The sequence below is a fragment of the Simochromis diagramma genome, unplaced genomic scaffold (genome assembly GCF_900408965.1).
Source record: "Simochromis diagramma unplaced genomic scaffold, fSimDia1.1 OVJJ01000131.1, whole genome shotgun sequence".
Lineage (NCBI taxonomy): Eukaryota > Metazoa > Chordata > Actinopteri > Cichliformes > Cichlidae > Simochromis > Simochromis diagramma.
The window spans coordinates 7,178,838-7,200,341 of NW_024387200.1; the positions used below are offsets into that span (position 1 = coordinate 7,178,838).

Here is a 21,504-nt window from a genome sequence, read left to right on the forward strand (position 1 = left end):
CTTCTAGCGGAAACAACCAAGTGACCATTTGCAAAGCAAACATACCAACAGGGGACCTATTGTCCTCCCAGTTAGGGGTAGGTGAAACATATTTTTCCAGATTGTTATGTCTGCTGCTTGTATGTCCCATGTTGAGTCATAAAACTACTAGACTACATGATGCAATAATGTATCTATTTTTATTAAATCCATCAGAATTTAATAAAAGTAACGTACGAAGAGGATACAGAAGATAACTCTTATTACTACTACTGAAAAGATGAAGAAGTTAAAAATAACAGGGTGACAGCTTTCTGTTAGGTTTGAACAAATAGATATAAATAAATAAAATGCAACAAGGGATCATTTGCCTCACTTGTCATGTGCAGATACTTTAACACTTATGAAGGATCGCCTGCTGATTCACTGGCACCTTAACTGTGCGCTGCCTGTATCCCTGATTTTAGGTGTCACAAATGGTATGAACTGTTGCCTGTAATATTAAGCAGCTACTGGGTAGGGTATGATAGAGTATGATAAAATACACACCCAGGGTTTTGTAAGAACATGCTGCATGTTCCCAGATAGGGGATCTCTTTACCTGTCTGTGCATATTTTTTTATCTGTTCACAGTTTCGTTTCAAAATGAACATGGACCTGTTTTATACCAAGAGACACAAGATAGAGGCGGCAAATGCCCAATCCATACTGCAACACACTGACTACCTGATTAAGAAACTGACCTCTCAATCTGTAAACCATAATCCCATAATTACAAAATATACATTATCACCATACACAGTTCAAATTTGTGGGTCCCAAATACACAGCAAAACAATCAAAAGCTGTAACCGTCATCCATTTATTCGTTTTTAAACTATTATGTGAATTTGTGGCTGATTCAGTTTAACAGACCAGCCCAACTGCACCATCACAGGACGGACAGTTTGCATCATTAGCATTAGCAAGTGAGAAGCATGGGGAATACCGCAACAGCAAACGCATCTTTAAAAACGCGCACACACTGTAATTATATTAAACTACACGGTAACTAAATATGAACCGTTTCATTTTCCCTTGACTTCTTAACAATAGTTTTAATGATAATAACAGGGGATAAAGTCAGCCGACAGTCATTGTAAAGTCACTTAGAAGCCACCCACCACACACACGCAGACAGGCCACCGATATTTGGAAAACACTGTTAGCTGGAGTAGCTGCCCTAAACGAACTATCGCTAGCAGGACGTCCGAACACAAATAACAGCGAAATTACCTCTGATGTGACGAGAACTGGTTTTCGTTGATGTTTCGGATATATATTCAATTAATCCTGCTCCTTAATGACGTGATAAATAATTAAAGAGCCACGATATCTTCTCGATCCAGCCCCTGTCCCTGCCGTGCTGTTGGACCGTGCCCAATGACTCCCGAGTGGGTTGGGATTACTGGAATACAGCGAACCGCGAGTAGACGTCTGGACTAGCCAATAGGATTCTTGTAACCTGCAGTTCACACAGGGAGAGGGCGTTGTCGTGCCGCGTTCAGGACACGCAGGACAAACCCGAGAAAACAACTACTCTATGATAGTACAAAAAACACCAAAAATAATTAAAAAAAAAATAAAAAAATCAGCTTCGATTTTTAGATGTGATGTTATGTGAAATCCCTGTTTTTTCATCTTACAGCAAATTGAATTGATTTATTGTTTATTTATTTTCACTTTGTGTGTGTGTCATGTGGTTCCAAAGACATCCATATAACACTTTTTAAACATTTTGTTTAAACTGATGAAAATGTTTTTGTTGTTGTTTTTTTAATACAAAATCAAAAGCCCAACCCTTTTGGGCGTTTTATGTTTTTTAAGTAAAAAAATGAAGAATAGAGAGAAAAAGCATATAAAACCAGATTAAACACAAGAAATATAACCCCCCAAAAAACTGAGTTTTTCTTTTTAAAGTGTACATTTTTTAAGCATTTCTTTTATTTTTCCACAAATTTCAGTCATTTGAAATAATAGGCTAAATGTTGTACTAAAACAAAATTCTTCCACTTATTGTTTCATTCTCTTTGCTTTAGTTATCTGTTAGATTGGACCAGAGCTTAGTCCAAATAGACTGATTGAACATAGTTTAGAAAAAGGAGACCTTTAGACCTGCGAGGTCAAACAATTCACACTGGATGTCAGGACAAGGTATGAAGCCCAGGAGCTCTCTGTAGAAAACTGTGACAGAGCTCTCAGAAGCATAAGGGATGGATAAAGAATGAGAATCCTTTCAGGGATAGTGATGGTAGTATCATGGCATGGGCATGCTTCTCAGCACCAGAGACTGGTTAAAAATGAGGAAGCCAGACGCAATCCTTAAAGAAAGTCTTTCCGCCAGAAAACAAATGACCTTTGATTTTTGTGATTGTTAAACTTGACAAAGGTAACCCGAAAGCATACAACCAACACAACATGGAATTAGTGCTGGCAAAAGTCTCAGATTCGCCCTGCGTGACCCACCGAAAAAAGAAAATCATAAATCCCATTCAAACGATTCAAAAGCAGAAGCAAAACTGTATTCTAGAAAGTTCTAAAGTGAGAGACTGAAGACTATTGTAAAGTAGTTTTAATTTTCAACACAAAAAAGGAAAAAAGAAAATATATTGTTCTGTGCAGACTGATGGACAGAAATGCTGATTTTATCCATTTATCATCACGCAAAGTGTAATAATAAATGTGTATTTTAAGGCAGTGGTATAGAATTATTAGGGATTATTAAGAATGTAGAAAAACAATCTCTTCAGTCTGTTCTCTACAAAAACCTGGAAAATAATGTCAAGATCTTGGCGCTGTGGGTAGCACACCACTTCTGGGGGGTTTTCTTTTGCAGTCTTGGTTTTTCTTTTGCAGTCTTCTCACAATCGATGAAGTTCAGGGAAACCTCTGCTGCCAAAGTCAGTATGACTACCAGATGTTTAATGATGTTGATATGTGTACATTACTGTATAAGGGAGTTAAATTTGCCAAAAGTGTCTAAACAGAACAGGCTGGTTTATGGAAACAGCAGGAAAATGTTTATCTCCTGGTTATTGGTTTGGCAACCTTGGGTGTGGTTCTCGAAATTCCAAGTCTGGAGTTTGTAGAAAAAAATACATTTAGCAAGTGTTTATTCTGTTTACTGCTTTTAATGTGAATATAGAGTGTTTACTGTAAGTTCTTCCCCATCTCCTGTTTCTCCAGCTTCTGTGGATGATGAATCACTGGCACTTCTAATTCATTTACAACTTAGCTTTATCTGCTTTCACCAGTTAGGAAACCACAAATGGATGTTTTTTGGAAAAATGCCACACCATTTTAAATGCTTAAGTATCCAGCCTCTCCCCTCTAAGTAGGCGTTCTTTCCGTCCCTCACTCGCTCTTTCCCTTTGTCTGATTTCAGTGGTAGTTTCAGGTGTGTCAGTGGGTTGCCATGGTATTGCCTTCCATTGCTGCAAGTTCATATACTTGTTTTCAATGCCACCATGACAGCAGATTAAAGGATCTACTACGTTAATCAATAAGACTAGTTCATCTGACCGTCCTGTTAAATTTTTTGACCTGGCTGACCTCTGCCTCTGAGCCACTCCACCTCTTGGTGACTGCATTTTCTGGAGGCCACTTTGAGCCACTGTGGCTCTGCCTTTCTTGCCTTTCACTCCTTACTTCCCCTGATGGTTCAACCTGGTAATACCAAGGCACACAGCTATTTTTCTCTGTTGTGTGTCCACATTTAGCTTCCTCTTATGCTTAAAAATTCCCTGTGTGGGTGTGTTTGCTAAAATTGTTTAAACTATAAGTAACAAGTATACAAAATTGCATCTATTTTTAAAACAGAATATATATGGGAAACTATATTTCAACAAGTCTCTTTCATCATTAGAGGACCTTTCATGCTTACAGAAGGTTGCCTATAGACTTCCAGACAATACACTTAACTCAGTTGCAAGCATTCAACCTAAAGTTTAGAAAGATAAAATCATTACTTTCACTAAATACATTTTAAATCAACCTTCTTTTGTCAATGTGAGTAGTTTTTCAGTGTTATTTATAAATACATTTATGTTGCGTTAAGTTAAATGTGCCGAAATTACTGATTTTTTTTTTTTTTTTAACGGTTGGTAAGGTCTACTTGGGAAGCAAGTGCCAAGAAGGAATAGCTCTCCTACTCACTCTGTGATACCACAGTGGCATTCCAGGCATTAGCAACAGTGTTCAACTTAACTGGCACCACTGGACACGCTAAGGGGAAAGGGTGTTTTGACAACATCATAAAACAAAAGTTTTTATATATATATATATATATATATTTAAGTTTTATATTTATTTTTTACCATCACTACATGTGCAGTGTTGGTGAGACGTTTGTGACTGAATTCAGCAGAATCACTGCCAAGACCAAGAGGATTCACAGCTACCGGTGTACACTGGTCTAAAATACAGGTTGCCTCTTTGTGTCCCTTCTGTGGGTTGACCACAGAACAGTTTCTACAAACAAAACAAAAAACACAAAAAACAACAACTCAAAGTGCAGACTGTAACTGTCAAAGCAGCCAAACTTAAGTCTCATGTTTCATGTCATTTTATTCATAAATAATGTACATTATGCTATGGCGATTATATATATTTCATCTCTTGCCCACCAATGCCCCCAGTAGCCCAATTCTTGAGGGTGCCCCGGGTGCCCCGGTTCCTCAACACCTGACACAGACCTTGTTGATCCGGGCAACATCCGAGCTGATATGACTTCATATTTCTGTCTCTCGCTCATGTCTGCGGTAGGTAGGTAGGCTTGGTTAGCATGGGCGGGTCTAGTCTAGGACCCTTACTGGATACAGACACCCCCAGATGGGAATCGAACTTGCAACGCCCTCTCCAGAGGCGTGTAGTCGTACGTACATGGTATACGGACTGGTTCTTATATAGCGCTTTTCTACTCTGTCTGAGCACTCAAAGCGCTTTATACAACTAATTCATTCACCCATCACACACATTCACACAAGCACTTCTTCTAAACTCTTAAGTGCTCTATCTAACAATCATACACATTCACACTCTGATGGATGCATTGCAGAGCAACATGGGGTTAGTATCTTGCCCAAGGATATTTGGCATGCAGACTGGAGCAAACTGGGATCAAACCACCGACCTTCTGGTTAATGGCTGAGCTGCTCTACCACCTGAGCTACAGCCACCCCTACATGCTAAGTGGAAAGAAGGAGGCTGGGGACAAGTGAGTATCAGCACCACAGTCCATGATGATGCAGCGAACATCCACGAATACATCAGGAAGATGACCCCAACTAACCGCGTGCTCAGTGAATACCTCAGGCAGCAGAAACCCAAGAAAGAGGAGGAAGAGGAGAAACCATCATGGAAGGACAACCCCCTGCACGGTATGTACCACCGGCAGATAGAGGAGGTGGCTGACATCCAGAAATCCTGCCAATGGCTGGACGAAGCTGGAATAAAGGACATCACACCAGGCAAGACCCCATATGAAGGCTGTGTAAAAATGCCCCTGAGACAATTCAGCACATAACAGCAGGGCGCAAGATGCTAGCAGGCAGGGCATACATGGAACGGCATAACTAAGTGGCCGGCAAAATGGTGATGGCTAAGCAACCAGATATACTGGTGGTAGACAAGTGGAAGAAGAGAGCCGTAGTGATAGATGTAGCGGTTCTAAATGACAGCAACATCAGAAAGAAGGAACACTAGAAACTCGAGAAGTACCAAGGGCTCAGAGAAGAGCTGGAGAAGATGTGGAGGGTGAAGGTAACAGTGGTCCCAACGGTAATCGGAGCACTAGGTGTGGTGATTCCCAAGCTAGGGGATTGGCTCCAACATATTCCAGGAACAACATCTGGACAAAGATGTCGGGACCCTGGCTTGAATAAAAGACTGCCCGCAGGGCCGAGAAGGGAATTCATGTATGTATGTATGTATGTATATATGTGTGTGTATGTATATATATATATGGTGAATGTGGGATGAAAAAGGAAGATGGAAAGATAGTGCTGGAAACCTTTAACACCCTCACACTCAAAGCAGAAAGAAAACAGAATCAGTGGTACCGTGTGAAAAATGCAGATATGCATGTCCTATTCTGTGTTTTTTTTAGTAAGGGTAGCATTGTTTTGTGAATGAGTTCTACGGCCCACTGGTTATGCAGTCGGTGATGTTTGTGAGTGAGAGTTTGTAACTCTTGTTCACATAGTTGTGAGTTCCTCATGTCATACCATACAAGTGAGTGTCAGTCCACTGGCACTCAGCTGAGGTAAAGTCATGAGGATCACACTTAAAATAAGTGGGTAGGGGTTTGATCTGGGGATGAGGACCAGTAAAATCTTAATCATATTCAAGACATAAGTAGCCTAAATATTAAAAGATATTATTAATTGAAATATTTGAAAGAAAAAGCTCTGAAATAATCTAGAGTGAGCATCAACAGGAACTCGGCACACCCCACAATATTTGATTACCACCAACAGACCAGCTACTTCACAAATCCTCCTGAGTAAAGAAACTCTGCCATGCCAACCCATTAATCAAGATTAGATATGAAAATATTTCACAAATCTGTTTATCTTACATTCAACAAACACAACTGCTCAATGCAGCCTTTCCCTGCAGTCTGCCGAACAAAGACAATGCTTTCTTACATGTGAGACGTGCCACCTGACTGATGGCCCCAAGAAAGAAAGTTCATTGTCTCATCCTGGACAACTTTCAAGAAAGTTGACTGCGTAATGTGAATATGAGAGAGTCTTTAAAAAATAGTTTAGTGCATTTTAGAGCTGTCAAATGCCCTAATTTTTACTGTATTGGAATTGTTTAAATACATTATACAAAACGTAAAAATACAACATTAATTTCTAGTATTATTATCTTTTTCAAGTCATAAATGATGTGAATATTGTATCTGCTTCAAAATCTCATAAAGGTAGTGCTAAAGCAGTCAACAAAATGACCAAAAAGGAAATGATTACATAGAAGACTGTTTCACTGAATTCACTTCTTAGAATGACGTAATTGAAGGTTGTGGCTGTTCCTCCCAAACAGGATATGGAGAGTGGCTGTGTGTTCCTTTAAGTAGAATTGGAGCATCCACAGTTTAACTATAACGCACTAAGTACCGCAGCAATTTCCTAATGTTTTAAACCTGCTCAACATTTGGCAATAAAACCCTTTCTGATTTCTGATTTCTAAATGGCAGAAAGAAACTTTTAACATCACATTCATTCAACTAGGAGTGGTTGATTCACCAGAATAGGGATATCTTTATCAGTGCATTTAAATCCAAATCCATTTTTGCACAAATTTGCTTAGCCAAAACGGTTATTATACACATTTATTTCCTAAAATTTAGGCCCAGTGGGGAATGCAGATTAACTTCTTTGATTTCTTTGTTCTTTGGTTTGTCATCTGTTTTACAACTGGATAGTTTATTATGTACTCAAGCTTCTCTAAATAGGTTATGACCGTACAGTCATTGGCTGTGACTCCCTGTGATATGTTTTACCGCTCCGCTTTGATAGATGGCAGCAGATCTCTGGCTAGAGCTGCAAATGGTACACTGAGGAAGAAGTGGGCGTGGGTTTGCTGGCACTACAGCGCCACTTTTGAGCGGTCGTTTATGTTGTCAACAATAACAGACCGCTGAAGTTGTCAAGCAACGTCGAGGAAAAGTCATACATCAGTCCCGCGACGGTATAGTCTTTAGTTGGGTATGAAAGTACATTATATTATTTTATTTTGATTAAATCCAGCTGTGTAATGCATGAAGGCACAATTAAAAACAGCAGCTCTAGACCCTGATGCTGACATTGACTGCTAGCATAGACAGTCTTTGGTTGCTAGGAGCCGAGCTGAGCTAACGCCACTGGTTTAACCTTAGCGCTCTGCACTTAATGAGAGAAAGCGGTTACACTGTGCATAGATAACTGGTGAAGATTCAAAATCAGTGAAAGTCAACGATTAGCTTTATTGTAAGGTTGACATTGAAATGTTAACAAAACTTGTGATCTGTGTCAGAGGGATTGTAAATCACAGCAACAGTCGCCTCAAGGTGCTTTATGTTGTAAGGTAGAGGCGCTGCAATAATATAAAGAAAAATGAAAGAATCAGAGAACCCCTTTGAACAAGCACTTGTTTAAGAATTAGAACTTTTTCAGCAGATGTCTAATTATATATATATTTAAATACCTGCAGTCAACAATCGAGGGCAAAGGACGGTGCACGAGAGAGGTGAAGAAGCGAGTGCAGGTAGGGTGGAGTGGTTGGAGACGAGTGTCAGGTGTCGATTTGTGACAGAAGGATAACACCAGTGAAAGCAAAGGTTTCTAAGGTGGTGGCCAGGATAGACAAGATCAGAAAAGTATATCAGAAAGACGGCTCAGGTTAAGTGTTTTGGAGGTGAAATTAAAGAGCAGTTTGGACAATATTGGATAAAATATGTTGAATATGAAGCTGCCAGGCAGGAGGGAAAGAGGAAGACTTCAGAGGAGGTTCTTGGTGTAGTAAAGGAGGACATGCAGAGGGTTGGTGTGACAGAACGGGATGCTAGAGATGGGGTGAGATGGAGGCACGTGATCCTCTGTGTCGACCCTTGAAAGGACCAGCTTCAGGAAGAAGACAAAGATGTAATCATATACACAGAAATAGGAGAATTTTCTACTTAAATTGAAGCAATTGTATGAAAAATACGATATGGTGTAAAAGTAAAGTTGCCGTGATGTGTGCTGTTTTTCCATTACTGTGATCTTGAAGTATTCCTACCAATTTAAATAGTTCTCTTTGTCTTATTTTGAATATTTTTATTCCTAGATCAAAGATGGCCCCGGACAGCGCTCAGATTCGGCGGCAGGGTGCTCAGGACTTTATGGCTTACTATGAGTTTGCCTGTGCCAGGCAGGAATCTGTCCCCCTTCCTGCAGTTAAAATGAACCTCAACAAAGGGATGCTGGACTTTAATGGAGACAAGCTGAAGCTAACAGACTGGCCACCTGTTCTCAGCTCTATATCCATTAACAAACACCTGCACCACATAGCAATAAGTAGCACATACCAAGCTAGTTTGGCTTCTGGAGAGGCAGGTACGTTATTGAAACAGTTTATACGATTTTAATTGTCTGTTAGAAACTTGTTGATTTTCAGATTTTACTTAAAACAACAATGTCACTGTTGGTTTCAGATAGAAGATATCTTAAGTCTAGCTTCAGGAGGAAGATTCCAGCTATTCGCTCCAAGGATATGACATTAAAGCTGTGCAAGGCCCTCAGAGAGTGCCTCACCGTCTCTCCCAACCTCAAGACGCTGCAGCTCAATGGACTTCCACTGAGAGAAAGGGACCTCATCACCCTGACAAAGGTGAAAGCAGAGCATTTTAAAAGCAAAGCATTGTAACTGTTTAATTTTTAAAAATGTTATTCAGAACTTTTTCTGTGTTTTTTGCTTTTTTGTTCACTCTTAGAATGGACATTTATTAAAACAAGTTCTTTGTTGAAATGATCCTAATCTAGGGTTTTGCAAAAAGCACTTCCTTGGAAAACTTATCTCTGGTTAACTGTCCAATCAGTGATGAGGGCTTAGAGGGTATGTGCAATTATATTACTGTCTCCTAATTTTGTTCAGGAAAGGAGTTTGTATTGTATGTTACCTGTGTAACTGTGTGTTCTCTATGTTTCTATATGTTTTAGTCATTTGCCAAAGCGTTAAGTATTCTGCTAACATCAGGGCAGTGGATTTTAGTGGATGCAGTCTTACCTGGAGGGGGGCAGAGCACATGGCCAATATTATCAAGGTATAGTATTTGATTTTCAGTGTCATCTGGCAGTCTATTTTATTTTTTATTGAGAGATGATTATTTAATAATTGTAAACTATCCAGATAATAATTGTTAAAAAAGTTTGTTAGGGAAAAAATTGAGGTGCACAGTGCAGATTACAGCAGCATGTTTTTTGACAGAGGGATTGTAAAGCTGTATACACACTGGAAGCGATTTTACTTGTTCACTTTCTATGGTCTCTAGTCAAAACGTGGCCTTGAATCGCTTCCAGTGTATATGCAGCTTAAGCCTAGAAGATTTAGAGAGAGAAGTTATCAGTCAGTCAGAACATTATGTAATAAAAGATAAAAGACAGAATAAGACGATGTGGGCCTTTTCGTTCAGCAATAGAAGTGGAAGAGTCTTAAAATTTTTCATCACAACTTTTGTAAGAATCCTTTTATTTATCTTAAAGCATCAGGGTATGCAAAGACATGGTACGGCGTGGGCGGAGTCTCTGAGGTATCGACAGCCGCAGTTTGAGGGTATGGGAGGTCTTCGCCGTGTCACACTTAACTGTAACACTTTAATTGGGGACCGGGGTGCTGCGGCTCTTGCGAGTGAACTTGCTGAAGACCTCTGGGTTAAAGGTTAGTAGATTTGTGAGTTTGTGGTGTTTGTTGTTTTCCTTATTGTACAAATTTTTGATAGGATTTCTGTTTCTGATTTTTGGCTTGTAAAACAGCTGTGGACCTGCAAAGATGTGGTCTTTCCAACGAAGGCGCTCGTCGTTTGCTAGAAGCCTTGAAAACGAATTCTTCTTTGTGTGTGCTGGATATCCGTGGTAACCCGTTAGTTGGTAAGTTGCTACCTAAGTCAAGGCAATAGCATTTTCTTGTTTTTTTTCCAGACTTAATAGCACTTTTCCCAAACTGATCAAATATTGTTCATTCCACTGCTTGAGCTGGTTTGTTTTTACGTTTCCATTTGACATATTAATGCAAACCAAATTCTGTGTGTGCGTGGCACTTTCCAATTGTAGAAAAATCATTTGAGTAATACTGTAATTACATCAGTCATGTAGTAGTTCATCTCTAAACCAACGAAACATAAATTTCTAGAAATGTTTCTGGTACTGAATCTTCACTGATTTTGAGTTTTCCTTTCAGATAAACTCCTAATTAAAACTATAATAGAGAAAGTACTAATGAATGGTCATGGACAGTCACCAGAGGTAAGTTTTTGGGAGAAATATTCCGGGGGGGTGGAACCATTGCTCTAGGTGGTGTATTTGTATGCATGTGTCTTCCTTATGTTGTCCTGCAGTATTGCTGGATCAAGCCTGCAGCGTCAGAACCACAGAGAGCTTCTGGTCCAAGGAGGAGAGCATTACCCAGTACAGTCAGAGGGAAAGCTGCATTTAGAATAGGTATTTATGTATACATACATTTTTCTTGTTCCATGTTCCAGATAAACACAGACAGACTGCATGTAACTCCATGTTATTGTCTCCCTAGTCAGACAAAACACAGTAATTTCAGTATTTCTGGTTGTACACCTAAAATCAGCCTATTCAAAACAGATATTTATTCATTTATTTTTATGAGCATAGGCACATTTCTCTGTTTTATGTTGGGGTTTTTTGTGCATGTGTGTGTGCAGTGTAAAGTATAGTAAGTAGTATAGTATTGCTTATTCTCGGTGTCTTTTCAACTTCTCAAATTAAATTTTTAAGTCATCTGGAGACATGGTAAGAACTGAATTCATTGTGATTTTATTTTGTTTCTCCTGCTGATAGGTGCAAAAATAATCTTGAATTTGTGATGTGTTTGATTATGGTTTAGTTGACTTTGCCCTTATTTATAGGATGATTTCAGTAGATACTCACCTAGATTAATTAGTCTTTCATCTATTTGCTTGTGACGTTTATACCCTGCTTGTTAGAAGCAAGTAATATCTGCTAGTTTCACAAAGCATGTAGTTCTTATCATTTTTGCATTGATTAATTCATGGAAAGCCCACACACATGTTCTGCTGGCCATTATAATCACTTCCACTATTTTGCGCATATCTTGTGTTATTATTGGGAGGGACCTAACAATTTTCTGTAAGCAAAGATTTATCAGTTTATCATTTATCACTGTTCAGTTTAATTAAATATTATTAATGCACATTAATGCCTAGTGATGCAGTGATTAGCACTGTTGCCTCACAGCAAGGCCCTGAGTTCAAGTCCTCTATCAGGCCAGGGTCTTTCTGTGTGGTGTTTGCATGTTCTCCCCATGTTTGTGTGGGTTCCTACGGCTTCCTCCTGCAGTCCAAAGACATGCAGTTAGTGAGGTTAGGTTAATTGATGATGGTTAATTGCCCATATGTGTGGATGCGAGTGTGAATGGTTGTCTGTCTCTGTGTGTTAGCCCTGTGGCAGACTGGCGGCCTGTCCAGGGTGTACCTTGCCTCTCGCCCTGAGACTCCTAGGATAGACTCCAGACCCCCCACGTCCCTGAATTGGATGGCAAAAGACGATGGATGGATTGATTATTATTCATTTATACAGTGCCGAATCACAACAGACACCTCAAGGCACTTTTAATAAATGGCGATAAAGTACAGTTCATAATACTATGAGGACTTTGCATCATCAACGCTGCGCCCTTCTTAGAGGTGAAGATTTCTCAGAATTCATGGACATGTCTTCTCTTTGCAGCCACTCATAAAGGACCATCTCCTGGTGGACGGAGTTCAGCTGCTGCTCTGAAACCTAAGCCATCACGCACCCCCCATGTGCCTTGGCGTGCTGCTGCACGAGCTGGACGCCAAAGGTGAAGATATGTTCAGAAGAAACAACAAGCAAACAACAAAAACTATGTTCCATTAATAAGTTTGGAAGATAGTTTGGATTGTGTGTGTGTTTTTGGGGTCTGGAAATTTATTTTTTCTGCATATGGAAACCTGTAGGGAATGTAATTATATGTTTAAAAAGCATTCACTGTTTATTATAGTCATGTAGAGACTAATACTATGTTTTTGCTTCTGCAGAGGTTTGCCTCCTGGAATTACTGTAACAGACCATAGCTTTCAGGTAAGCTGTCTTGTGTCTGTGTTTAATGCAGCGTAATGAATAAAGAGCCCTAAACAGCAGCATTAATGTTAATATCTTATTAGGGTGCAGCCACAGTGAAAGTTACCATGGAGTCGGATTCAGAGGCAGAGGAGGATGATGAAGAGGAAGTGGTGGAAGTGGAACCGAGACCATCTCTTAATCGTCAGGACAGATTCATTTCACGGAGGTTTGAACAAATACAGGTTAGTCATTTTTGTAATGTGTTTTTGCTGCTTCTAAAGTCAAAGATGTGGTATGTGAAGAGTTCATTAAACAAAACCACCTCACACACTGCTCTTCTGATCCATGCCCCGTAGATGGAGCTAAAAGAGTGCCGTATGAGGCTCGGAGAAGAGCGGAGGGCCAGACTGAAGGCTGAGTCCAGGCTCACCGAGGTAAATAAAATCTGTAATACATACAGATAAATTTATGCCTGTTATTTATTTTTAATGTTTTCCTTTATTGCAAGTTTTAATCATATAAAAATCCATAGAAACTCAACCCTCTCACAATCAGCTGATTTTTTAAAATCTTTGAAAATTAATTTGACCAACGTGTTCCAAATCACAGACCCTTGAAATACACAAAAATGGGTCAACATTTTTACATGCATTCTAGTGGCTGCAAATCTAAAGTTGTTATTTACTCCAGGGAATTAACAGAGAACAGCATGTTGGTTTAATTGGTGTACTTTTGCTATCGAAACTGTGTTATTTCCCATGTTATTTGATTCTCAAAGTTGTTTATAGAAAATAGTGTGATTCTTTGTGAGTCAGGTGGGAGGTACTTATTGATTTTTCATGAAGTGATGCAACAGCTCGTCCTTTATTGAAGAGTCAGTTTTATTGAACAGTCGTGTTTTTTGGGGTTTTTTTTAATGAATAAATAAGACTGTGCCTTTATTCTTTATGTAATTTCTGTTCAGTATGAGCTGGAGAATGCTCGCCTTCGAGATGCCAATCACTCCCTGTCAGAGGCACTTGCTGCCAGTGGCTCTGCATTAGCACCACCGGCTTCCAGTGCTCTTGAAGATGAGGCAATTCTGGAGAGCATTGAGACATCATTCACTAAGTTTCACGCTTTCCTGGATTTGCTCAAAGATGCTGGGTGGGTATTTTTAATGGCAGCAATTACAAAATGCCACTGTTGTCACAGGACCTACGTGGTTTACTGAAAATCCGTTCTTTAAAAAGTTTTCAGTTTCATTATGTGTGGGTGTGCTTTTTTCCACTTCTTGAGCCAGAAGTTGGCCTTTAGTTTTGTTTTGACCTCAATCCCCATTTTAAGTGGCTTATATTTAACTGTCTTTCTTCCCCTTGTTACATTTAATGTGTGTTTTAGGACGATACCTACAGTTATTTATTATATTTTATTTTTTATAAAGTGATCTTTGTGCATCGTACAAAACATTGCAGAAAAGTGTTTGCTTGATTTTTGTAGAGTATTACAGTCTGGCACCCTGTGAGTAAACTTTTGTGTAGCTTTAATATTTCAGCTGCACGATGAAGCAGCTTATTATTGTAGCTCTTATCATTTATAGTGTAACAATGTGGTCTGCAAGAGTAAGTTCACTCAAGTGGTATAGAAAGAGCATATACTCAGATTACACACTTCTCTTAGTGATGTATCATTAAATTGTTATGTTTGGAAAAACCACAGGTTGTGTAGTTAATGGCTCGTATTTGACTTGGGATAAGATGTCAAACAGGTGTATTTTCTAAAATATTAGACTAGTGATATTTAAAAAAGGTGTGCATCTTAGATTTCAGTTTCTTTCGGAAATATCTGAAGTTAATTTTAATATTGGCCAATTTGATATTGATTCTGCAGTTTAATTCTGACAGGATGGGTTTCATTCAAAATGAAACTCTAGGTTTGTCATTGTCATTTCTTGGATTAATATGTGGAAACCAAAGCCCATGGGTTAGGTTTAATTTCGCAGACATCTTTGAGTCAGTCACTCACTCAGTCAGGGTATCATTCTGGAATCTTTTTAAATCTAAAATGCGCCCACTAGCCACTTAGTTAGGTGCATCTTCTTGCACAAGGTTGAACCCATTTTTGCTTTCAGAACTACCTTAATTATTAATAGAATAGATTAAGCAAACATATGCTCTGCTGGATTAAGATCTGGTGACTGTGGAGGCTCTTTGAGTACAGTGAACTCATTGTCATCGTCATGTTCAAAGACTAATATGACGTTATCATGCTGAAAGCAGCCATCAGAAGGTGAGTACACTGGGATCATAAAGGGATCAGTGAGAATAGTCAGATTAGCTGTGGTGCAGTTATAAAGGGCTTCAAAGGAAATATCCCCTCACACTGTTACACCACCAGTGTACCCAATATCTTATTATCTTAGTCACATCTTACCATAATCATTTTTTTATTTGCATTTGTTGTAGGAAAAAGGTAGGCTGGTATTAGCTGGTTATCGACTCTGGAAGTTCATTTTTAATTGATTGCGTGTCTTTTTTTAAATTTCTTGTAGCTTAGGTCAGCTAGCTTCAATGGCTGGAATTGACAAGTCAGATTTCCACCCTCTGGGAAGACCTCAGCTTTCCTCCACAATAGAACCACTTTTGCATGGTGCGGCATCACCGCCTGGAGGGCGTTACAGGATCGATGCTCTGTCTTTGGTAAGAATATGCAAAGCAAACTTTGGAAGCATGTTCTGTTGGCAGGTGGGGTGAATATTTTAAAGTTTGTATAAGCCAATTTGCGCACAAATCTGTACGCAAATTGTGGATAAATAAATCATTGCTTCACAGCACTGTAGACTTGCCCTCTGTGGTAATGGTGGACATTAGATTTGTAAGCACATCAAGCAGAAATGTAGATTAACTTTGACTACAGATTGTTGGGTTCAAGAATTATAGTTTAATGCATTCACATTCTCTTTTGCAGCTCAGGATGAGAGGAGTATCTGTTAATGAGACATTATTAATGTTACTTCAGTTTTAGTTTTGATTAGAATAGTTAGAATAGAATCGTTTTTCACATTGTCTCATCAAATGTAATTTCTGGTTTTTAGGTAGGAGGTGCCCCGTCTGCCTACCCCGTTGGATTGTCTGACACCAGATTGCACAAGTCTCCATCCCCTACTAGAGCAGCCCTTCATAAAGAAAGGTCACTTGATGTAACTTTCACTCAGGCTTCTGCACCAGCAGCAAGTGGTGTAGTGGATGTAGAAGAGGAAGCAAATCATTTTTCAAAGCCTGACACCCAGCACGACTCAGGCTCTGAACACAGTTTTTATAGCCAAAAGTCCTTTGATAATATTTCCTTTGGTAAAACTTCCCAGACTCGGCCAAGCCACCCCACGAGCAACAGCAACTCTCACAGAAACAACAGTTCCCATGGATACAGCTTCAGCAACAGCTACACTTACAACCGTGCTTCTCATAGCAATAGATCTCGAGGTGGTTCGTCTGCAAGTGTTAGTGACATTTTAAGTGACAAAGAGTCTGTAGGATCAGTAGGGTCAAGGAACAGGGGAAATGGAAGGCTGGTGACAGTAGGTCAGTCAGGATCAGAAGGGTCAGAGAGGAAAGCCCCTTCTAGGAGAGGCGCTCTAGAGCAGGTCAGATCTCTGGAGAGTCTGGGGGTTCAGTCAGATAATGAATCGTAACTAGGCGACCATAAACTTTCTCCCTGTGTGTCAGTGCCTTTTCTTCTATGTTTAGATATTCGCTGAGTTTAAATTGTAGATTTTTTTTTGTCACCTTTATAAATGTTTTGTTCTTTTTTTTCTTTTCTTTTTTTTTTGCATTTTCAGTCCAAATCATTTCAGTTTAGGGAAACAAAATGTTTTTTGCATTTAAACCAAAATAAATAAGTGATTGAAAAAATTGGCCTTATATTATTGTTTTTACATTTTAGATTTACATTTACAGTCTTATTGAAGTTTTTCATAAAGTGCAGGGAATCTGCAGTAGAACAGTTTAATTCAGTGCGACATTCTCAAATCTGTAGCTCTGTTTCTTCGAGTATAATCCTGATTCTTGTAGCAATCAATCAAATACTAGAAAGTTTACAATTTCAAGACATTGCATGGGAGCTTAAAGCAAAGTGTCATTCCTTGTTTCACATGTGCTCTTACTTGTGAAACAAGCTTTGGACATTAAAGTTATTTTTAAAGTTATTTTTTTTAATGACAGATTTTTTATATTTAGAGGGTTTTTTTTAAGGCTTTATGATATATAATGGCACAATTTAATGTTCCTGTTATTCTGCTTTAAATTTAGTTTATAATAAACTATTTTGCAATTTTACACCTAATAAAGTGTTCTTATCTTTATTCTAAACTTGACATTTAACATTTTCAACATGTGCTCATACATAAACTGTTTGTTCATCATGAACCACAAGAACAGCTGCCTACTGAGTAATGCAACCTTAACATAACTTTTATTCTCATTGTCAGAAACCATCTTTTTGATAGGTTATTTTTCAAAATCCAACTTAAAGTATCACAAGGGTAAGAAAATTAAACAAATCCCTGCTGGGAAAACAACTAAAGTACTTTTGAAATATTTTTTGTGTGAATATTTAAACTCCAGTTTTTGTTTTTGTTTTTTTTGGAGTCCTGACTCACTGTGAGCAAAGCGCGACTTTTGTGGGTCTGTATTTCTTAGCTTGTGTATTCGCTTGCCCCTGATGTCACCCTGGCCTCTGTACTGTGTTCCTTCTGTTCCCTGTCAGAGTTATCTGTATTCTGTCTGTGGATTTCCTGTTTTATTTTGAAGGTTCAGATCTTATATCAGTGTTTCTAGTTTCGCATCCTCTGTCTCGTTAAGTCTAATTTCTCCGGGATGTTCCCACCTGTTCCTCGCTCCCTCGTGTTCCTGCCTGTGTACTTGTCCTGCAGTGTTCAGCGTCCCGTCGTACTCTCAGATTGTGCCTGTGTGTTTCCGTTCTCAGCGTTCATTGTTCAGTTCATGTTTTGTTCATCGCCAGCAATAAAGCTGTAGTTCAGTTGCAATTCAGTCTTCTCGAGTCCTGCATTTGGATCCTCACCTCCGCACGCCCGCACACAGAGTTCTAACACATTATCCTAACACGTAAGCACCAAATGTCAACCGAAAACAGAACGGATCTCTGGAGAGGTGACAGATTGTGCGTAAAGCTTCCAATTTCAGTTTCAATTTTTATATGTTTCCAGATATTTTGACACAGAATTAATTGGAATACAGAAATATATGTAAAATAGGTTGATTAATTACATTAATTTTGTAACTTTTTATGGGTTTTTTTTTGGGGGGGGGGTAGCTATATCTGCTAGTAGTTGTGATCAGTAAGTGTACATGTTGACTTTGTTTTTCTGTTTATGACGTCTGAGACATGAAATTGAGTGATATCTCTCTTTTTGCAACTTTCCAGCAAATCCCAGACCTTGCTCATATTTCTGAAATCCCTGTTATTCTTGTTGCTCCAGATATCTTTCTGTGACTGTATGTTTCGGCTGATTGGCTACAAATTCAGCCTACCTTGTATCATGCTGCTAGTATAACTGCTCACGGGGATGCGCCATTTCTGCAAAACACTGCAGCTCCTCGGATCTCTTTATAAATATCTAATAAATATCTTGAAGAAGATACACGGATATCTTGTGTATCTTCTATACTTTTTGAGATATTGAATTTTTTATGCAATATTTTTTGCCCATTTCTTCCACATTATCAGTGTGGTCACTGATTTTCCTTGCCGGGCTGAGCTGTGTTTTAGCTCAGTGAGATGAGCAGCCATTCTCAGACTGGGAGGCCTGGGTTCAAATCCCGCTTATGGCAACATTTCTTTCAGTTAACAGTAGGGGTGCAACGATACTCGTATAGATATTGAACCGTTCGATACAGTGCTTTCGGTTCGGTACGCATATGTATAAACAATACAAAATTTGTAATTTATTTTATCAACTTTCCTTCTGACGATGCTGTCTGTGTTGAGCGCTCAGTGAATCTGCGTTCGACTACTCCGCCTAGGCTGCACTGTTGAGCGCAGATCCACTGAGCGCTCAACACAGACAGCATCGTCAGAAGGAAGAGCGCAGGGCAAGCTAGCAAGACAGAAGTTAAGCTCTCCTTGCAACATGGCAAACTGAACCTCCCCCACCCTCATTCAGATCTGGCGTTTGGAATTATTTTGGTTTTCATGTGACGTATGACCCTGAAGGTAAGCGCGTCATGGACTAAAGTAAAACAGTATGTTGGATGTGCCACGCAATGCTCAATTACATGGGTGGGAACTAGTGTGTTAGCGCAGTTAGCTCGTTAACGTGTTGGCCGTCTAGCCCCACTCACGGGGCGATCAGGGGTTAACGTTAACGTCATTTCAACGAGATTAACGCTGACAGCACTAGTGGGAACACAACGAATATGACTGCACATTTACGCCGACATCATCCTAGTGCAAAGACAAGTGGAAGCAGACAAAAACAACAAGCATGCATGCTACAAACTTTACCCGAGTCATTTAGACAGCCGTTAGCACATGACTCTCCTTATGGGGACCTGATATGTTTAATCAGACAAGGTGGAGACGGAGGTGTCGTTTGGTCTTGCTTCCCGTGAGCTAGCCAGGGAGCACAGCCGTTTATTGACATCTGCAGAAGAACACTGCCGCTAGCTAACTGCTCAGCGCGGCAACCACAACAACACACACAGGGCGCCCTCTGACCCCGGAAGGACACACTGTCGCAGCGAGAGGGCGTCACCCGTCACCATGGCAACATACACAAAACATAACTACAAACAGAACCCCGAACAGTCCTGACCCGCTACATAGCCCCCACCTAAGGGGTCAGTCGTCCCCGACGACCCCATTACCCCACACAAAGTCCTGCAAATGTCCAGGTGCCTTAACTGGCGTGGTAGGCATGACTGCTACGGTTGGGGGCTCGGCGTGTGGGTTGACAGAGGTAGCCCATGAAGCATTGCCCTAGCATCTGTCGCGACGGGCCGCCGCCGCGGTGCGCTCGCGCCATCGGGACCCGTCGGGGGACTTACATGGCCACTCACATCCTCTCTCTTCAATCGCCAGTTTCCCAAGCGGGGAATGTTCTCCTCGACAGCTTGCTCCAGCCTCTGAATGTCTCTCTCCATTACGGCGAGGGTGAGCTATCCCACTTCTGACACCAATGTGGCGAGCTCAGACAAGGAGGAGACGGAGGTATCGTTTGGTCTTGCTTCCCGTGAGCTAGCCAGGGAGCACAGCCGTTTATTGACATCTGCAGAAGAACACTGCCGCTAGCTAACTGCTCAGCGCGGCAACCGCACAGCAACAACAACACACAGGGCGCCCTCTGACCCCGGAAGGACACACCGTTGCAGCGAGAGGGCGTCACCCGTCACTATGGCAACATAAACAAAACATAACTGTACAAACAGAACCCCGAACAGCCCTGACCCGCTACAATATGCTGCTGAGAATATAGCCCAGAAGAAGCGTATAGTATAGCTTTTATTTTGGAAAGAGCCATTTCTCTGTAATAAACTCTCTTTTCCAAAGATGAGTGATTCCTCAATCAGATACAGGGCTTGCAAAATCACTAGCCCGACGTCCCGGGGCTAGCGATTTTTCCAGTCGGACTACCAAAATCTATCTCTGCCCTGCCCGTCGGGCTATTGTAGGAAGGAAAAATATATTGTGGCGAGCTCAGACAAGGAGGAGACGGAGGTATCGTTTGGTCTTGCTTCCCGTGAGCTAGCCAGGGAGCACAGCCGTTTATTGACATCTGCAGAAGAACACTGCCGCTAGCTAACTGCTCAGCGCGGCAACAGCGCAGCAACAACAACACACAGAGCGCCCTCTGACCCCGGAAGGACACACTGTCGCAGCGAGAGGGCGTCACCCGTCACCATGGCAACATACACAAAACATAACTACAAACAGAACCCCGAACAGCCCTGACCCGCTACAATATGCTGCTAAGAATATAGCCCAGAAGAAGCGTATAGTATAGCTTTTATTTTGGAAAGAGACATTTCTCTGTAATAAACTCTCTTTTCCAAAGATGAGTGATTCCTCAATCAGATTTATTTTTTTTAATTACTTTTGTTTCAGCAACATTAAATTTAAAAACTGTACTTTTGAGTTAAAATATATATTTATAATTTTAATAAATGACAAATTAAAAAGGCATGAACATTTTTTTTGTATCGAAAAAATATCGAACCGTGACACCAAAGTATCGAACCGAACCGAACCGTGAATTTTGTGTATCGTTGCACCCCTAATTAACAGTTAAACTTTTCAACACAGATTTCAACTTTTTCACCCCTTTTCAGCAAAATTTTTTGTTTTTTCTGCTGTTTTCAGCCTGTTGACCTCTTATCAGCACAATTCCCTGCAGCTTCTGCTCATTTCAGCAGAATTGTCAGTCTATCCACCTCTTCTTTGTGAGAATGAGTTTGACTCAGTGAGATGAGTAAATTTTAGTTTAAAAGTTGAATTTATCTACAAACACTAAAGAGATTTGCTGCTTCGGCTATGGTGGTTACTAGATTTCCAATATTTTAGATATCACTTTATAACAAGTATTGTTAACTCATCTTTTTGTTTATTTACAGTACTGTGCAAAATTGTGACCCATTCTTCATTTCTTGATATTTAGTGTTCAAGGAGCTAGACTTTA

The 21,504-nt window shown here is 40.1% G+C and overlaps 1 protein-coding gene across 2 annotated transcripts; it reads left to right on the forward strand.

Annotated features, from left to right (window-relative positions):
- The first annotated feature begins 7,582 nt into the window (after positions 1 to 7,582).
- On the forward strand, positions 7,583 to 17,165 carry cep78 (centrosomal protein 78). Of its 2 annotated transcripts, none has more exons than XM_040051000.1 (16): positions 7,583 to 7,730; positions 8,830 to 9,098; positions 9,197 to 9,372; positions 9,525 to 9,597; positions 9,702 to 9,805; positions 10,245 to 10,419; positions 10,515 to 10,628; positions 10,939 to 11,003; positions 11,096 to 11,198; positions 12,477 to 12,591; positions 12,809 to 12,851; positions 12,935 to 13,075; positions 13,190 to 13,267; positions 13,798 to 13,979; positions 15,364 to 15,511; positions 15,907 to 17,165. In XM_040051000.1, exons 2-16 carry the CDS (start codon positions 8,837 to 8,839, stop codon positions 16,501 to 16,503), a joined length of 2,376 nt encoding a protein of 791 aa, XP_039906934.1. In that variant the 5' UTR covers positions 7,583 to 7,730; positions 8,830 to 8,836; the 3' UTR covers positions 16,504 to 17,165. The 2 variants fall into 2 exon arrangements, with proteins under 2 accessions (XP_039906934.1, XP_039906935.1); XM_040051001.1 differs by having other exon boundaries at positions 7,593 to 7,713.
- The last annotated feature ends 4,339 nt before the right edge of the window (positions 17,166 to 21,504 follow it).

What these genes read in the sequence shown, in the direction of transcription:
- cep78 (XM_040051000.1), top strand. Translation starts at nt 8,837, where the DNA reads ATGGCCCCGGACAGCGCTCAGATTCGGCGGCAGGGTGCTCAGGACTTT. An exon ending in TTTGGCTTCTGGAGAGGCAG is followed by an intron (nt 9,099 to 9,196) that starts GTACGTTATTGA and finishes TGTTGGTTTCAG; the next exon opens with ATAGAAGATATCTTAAGTCT. An exon ending in ACATGGCCAATATTATCAAG is followed by an intron (nt 9,806 to 10,244) that starts GTATAGTATTTG and finishes TTTATCTTAAAG; the next exon opens with CATCAGGGTATGCAAAGACA.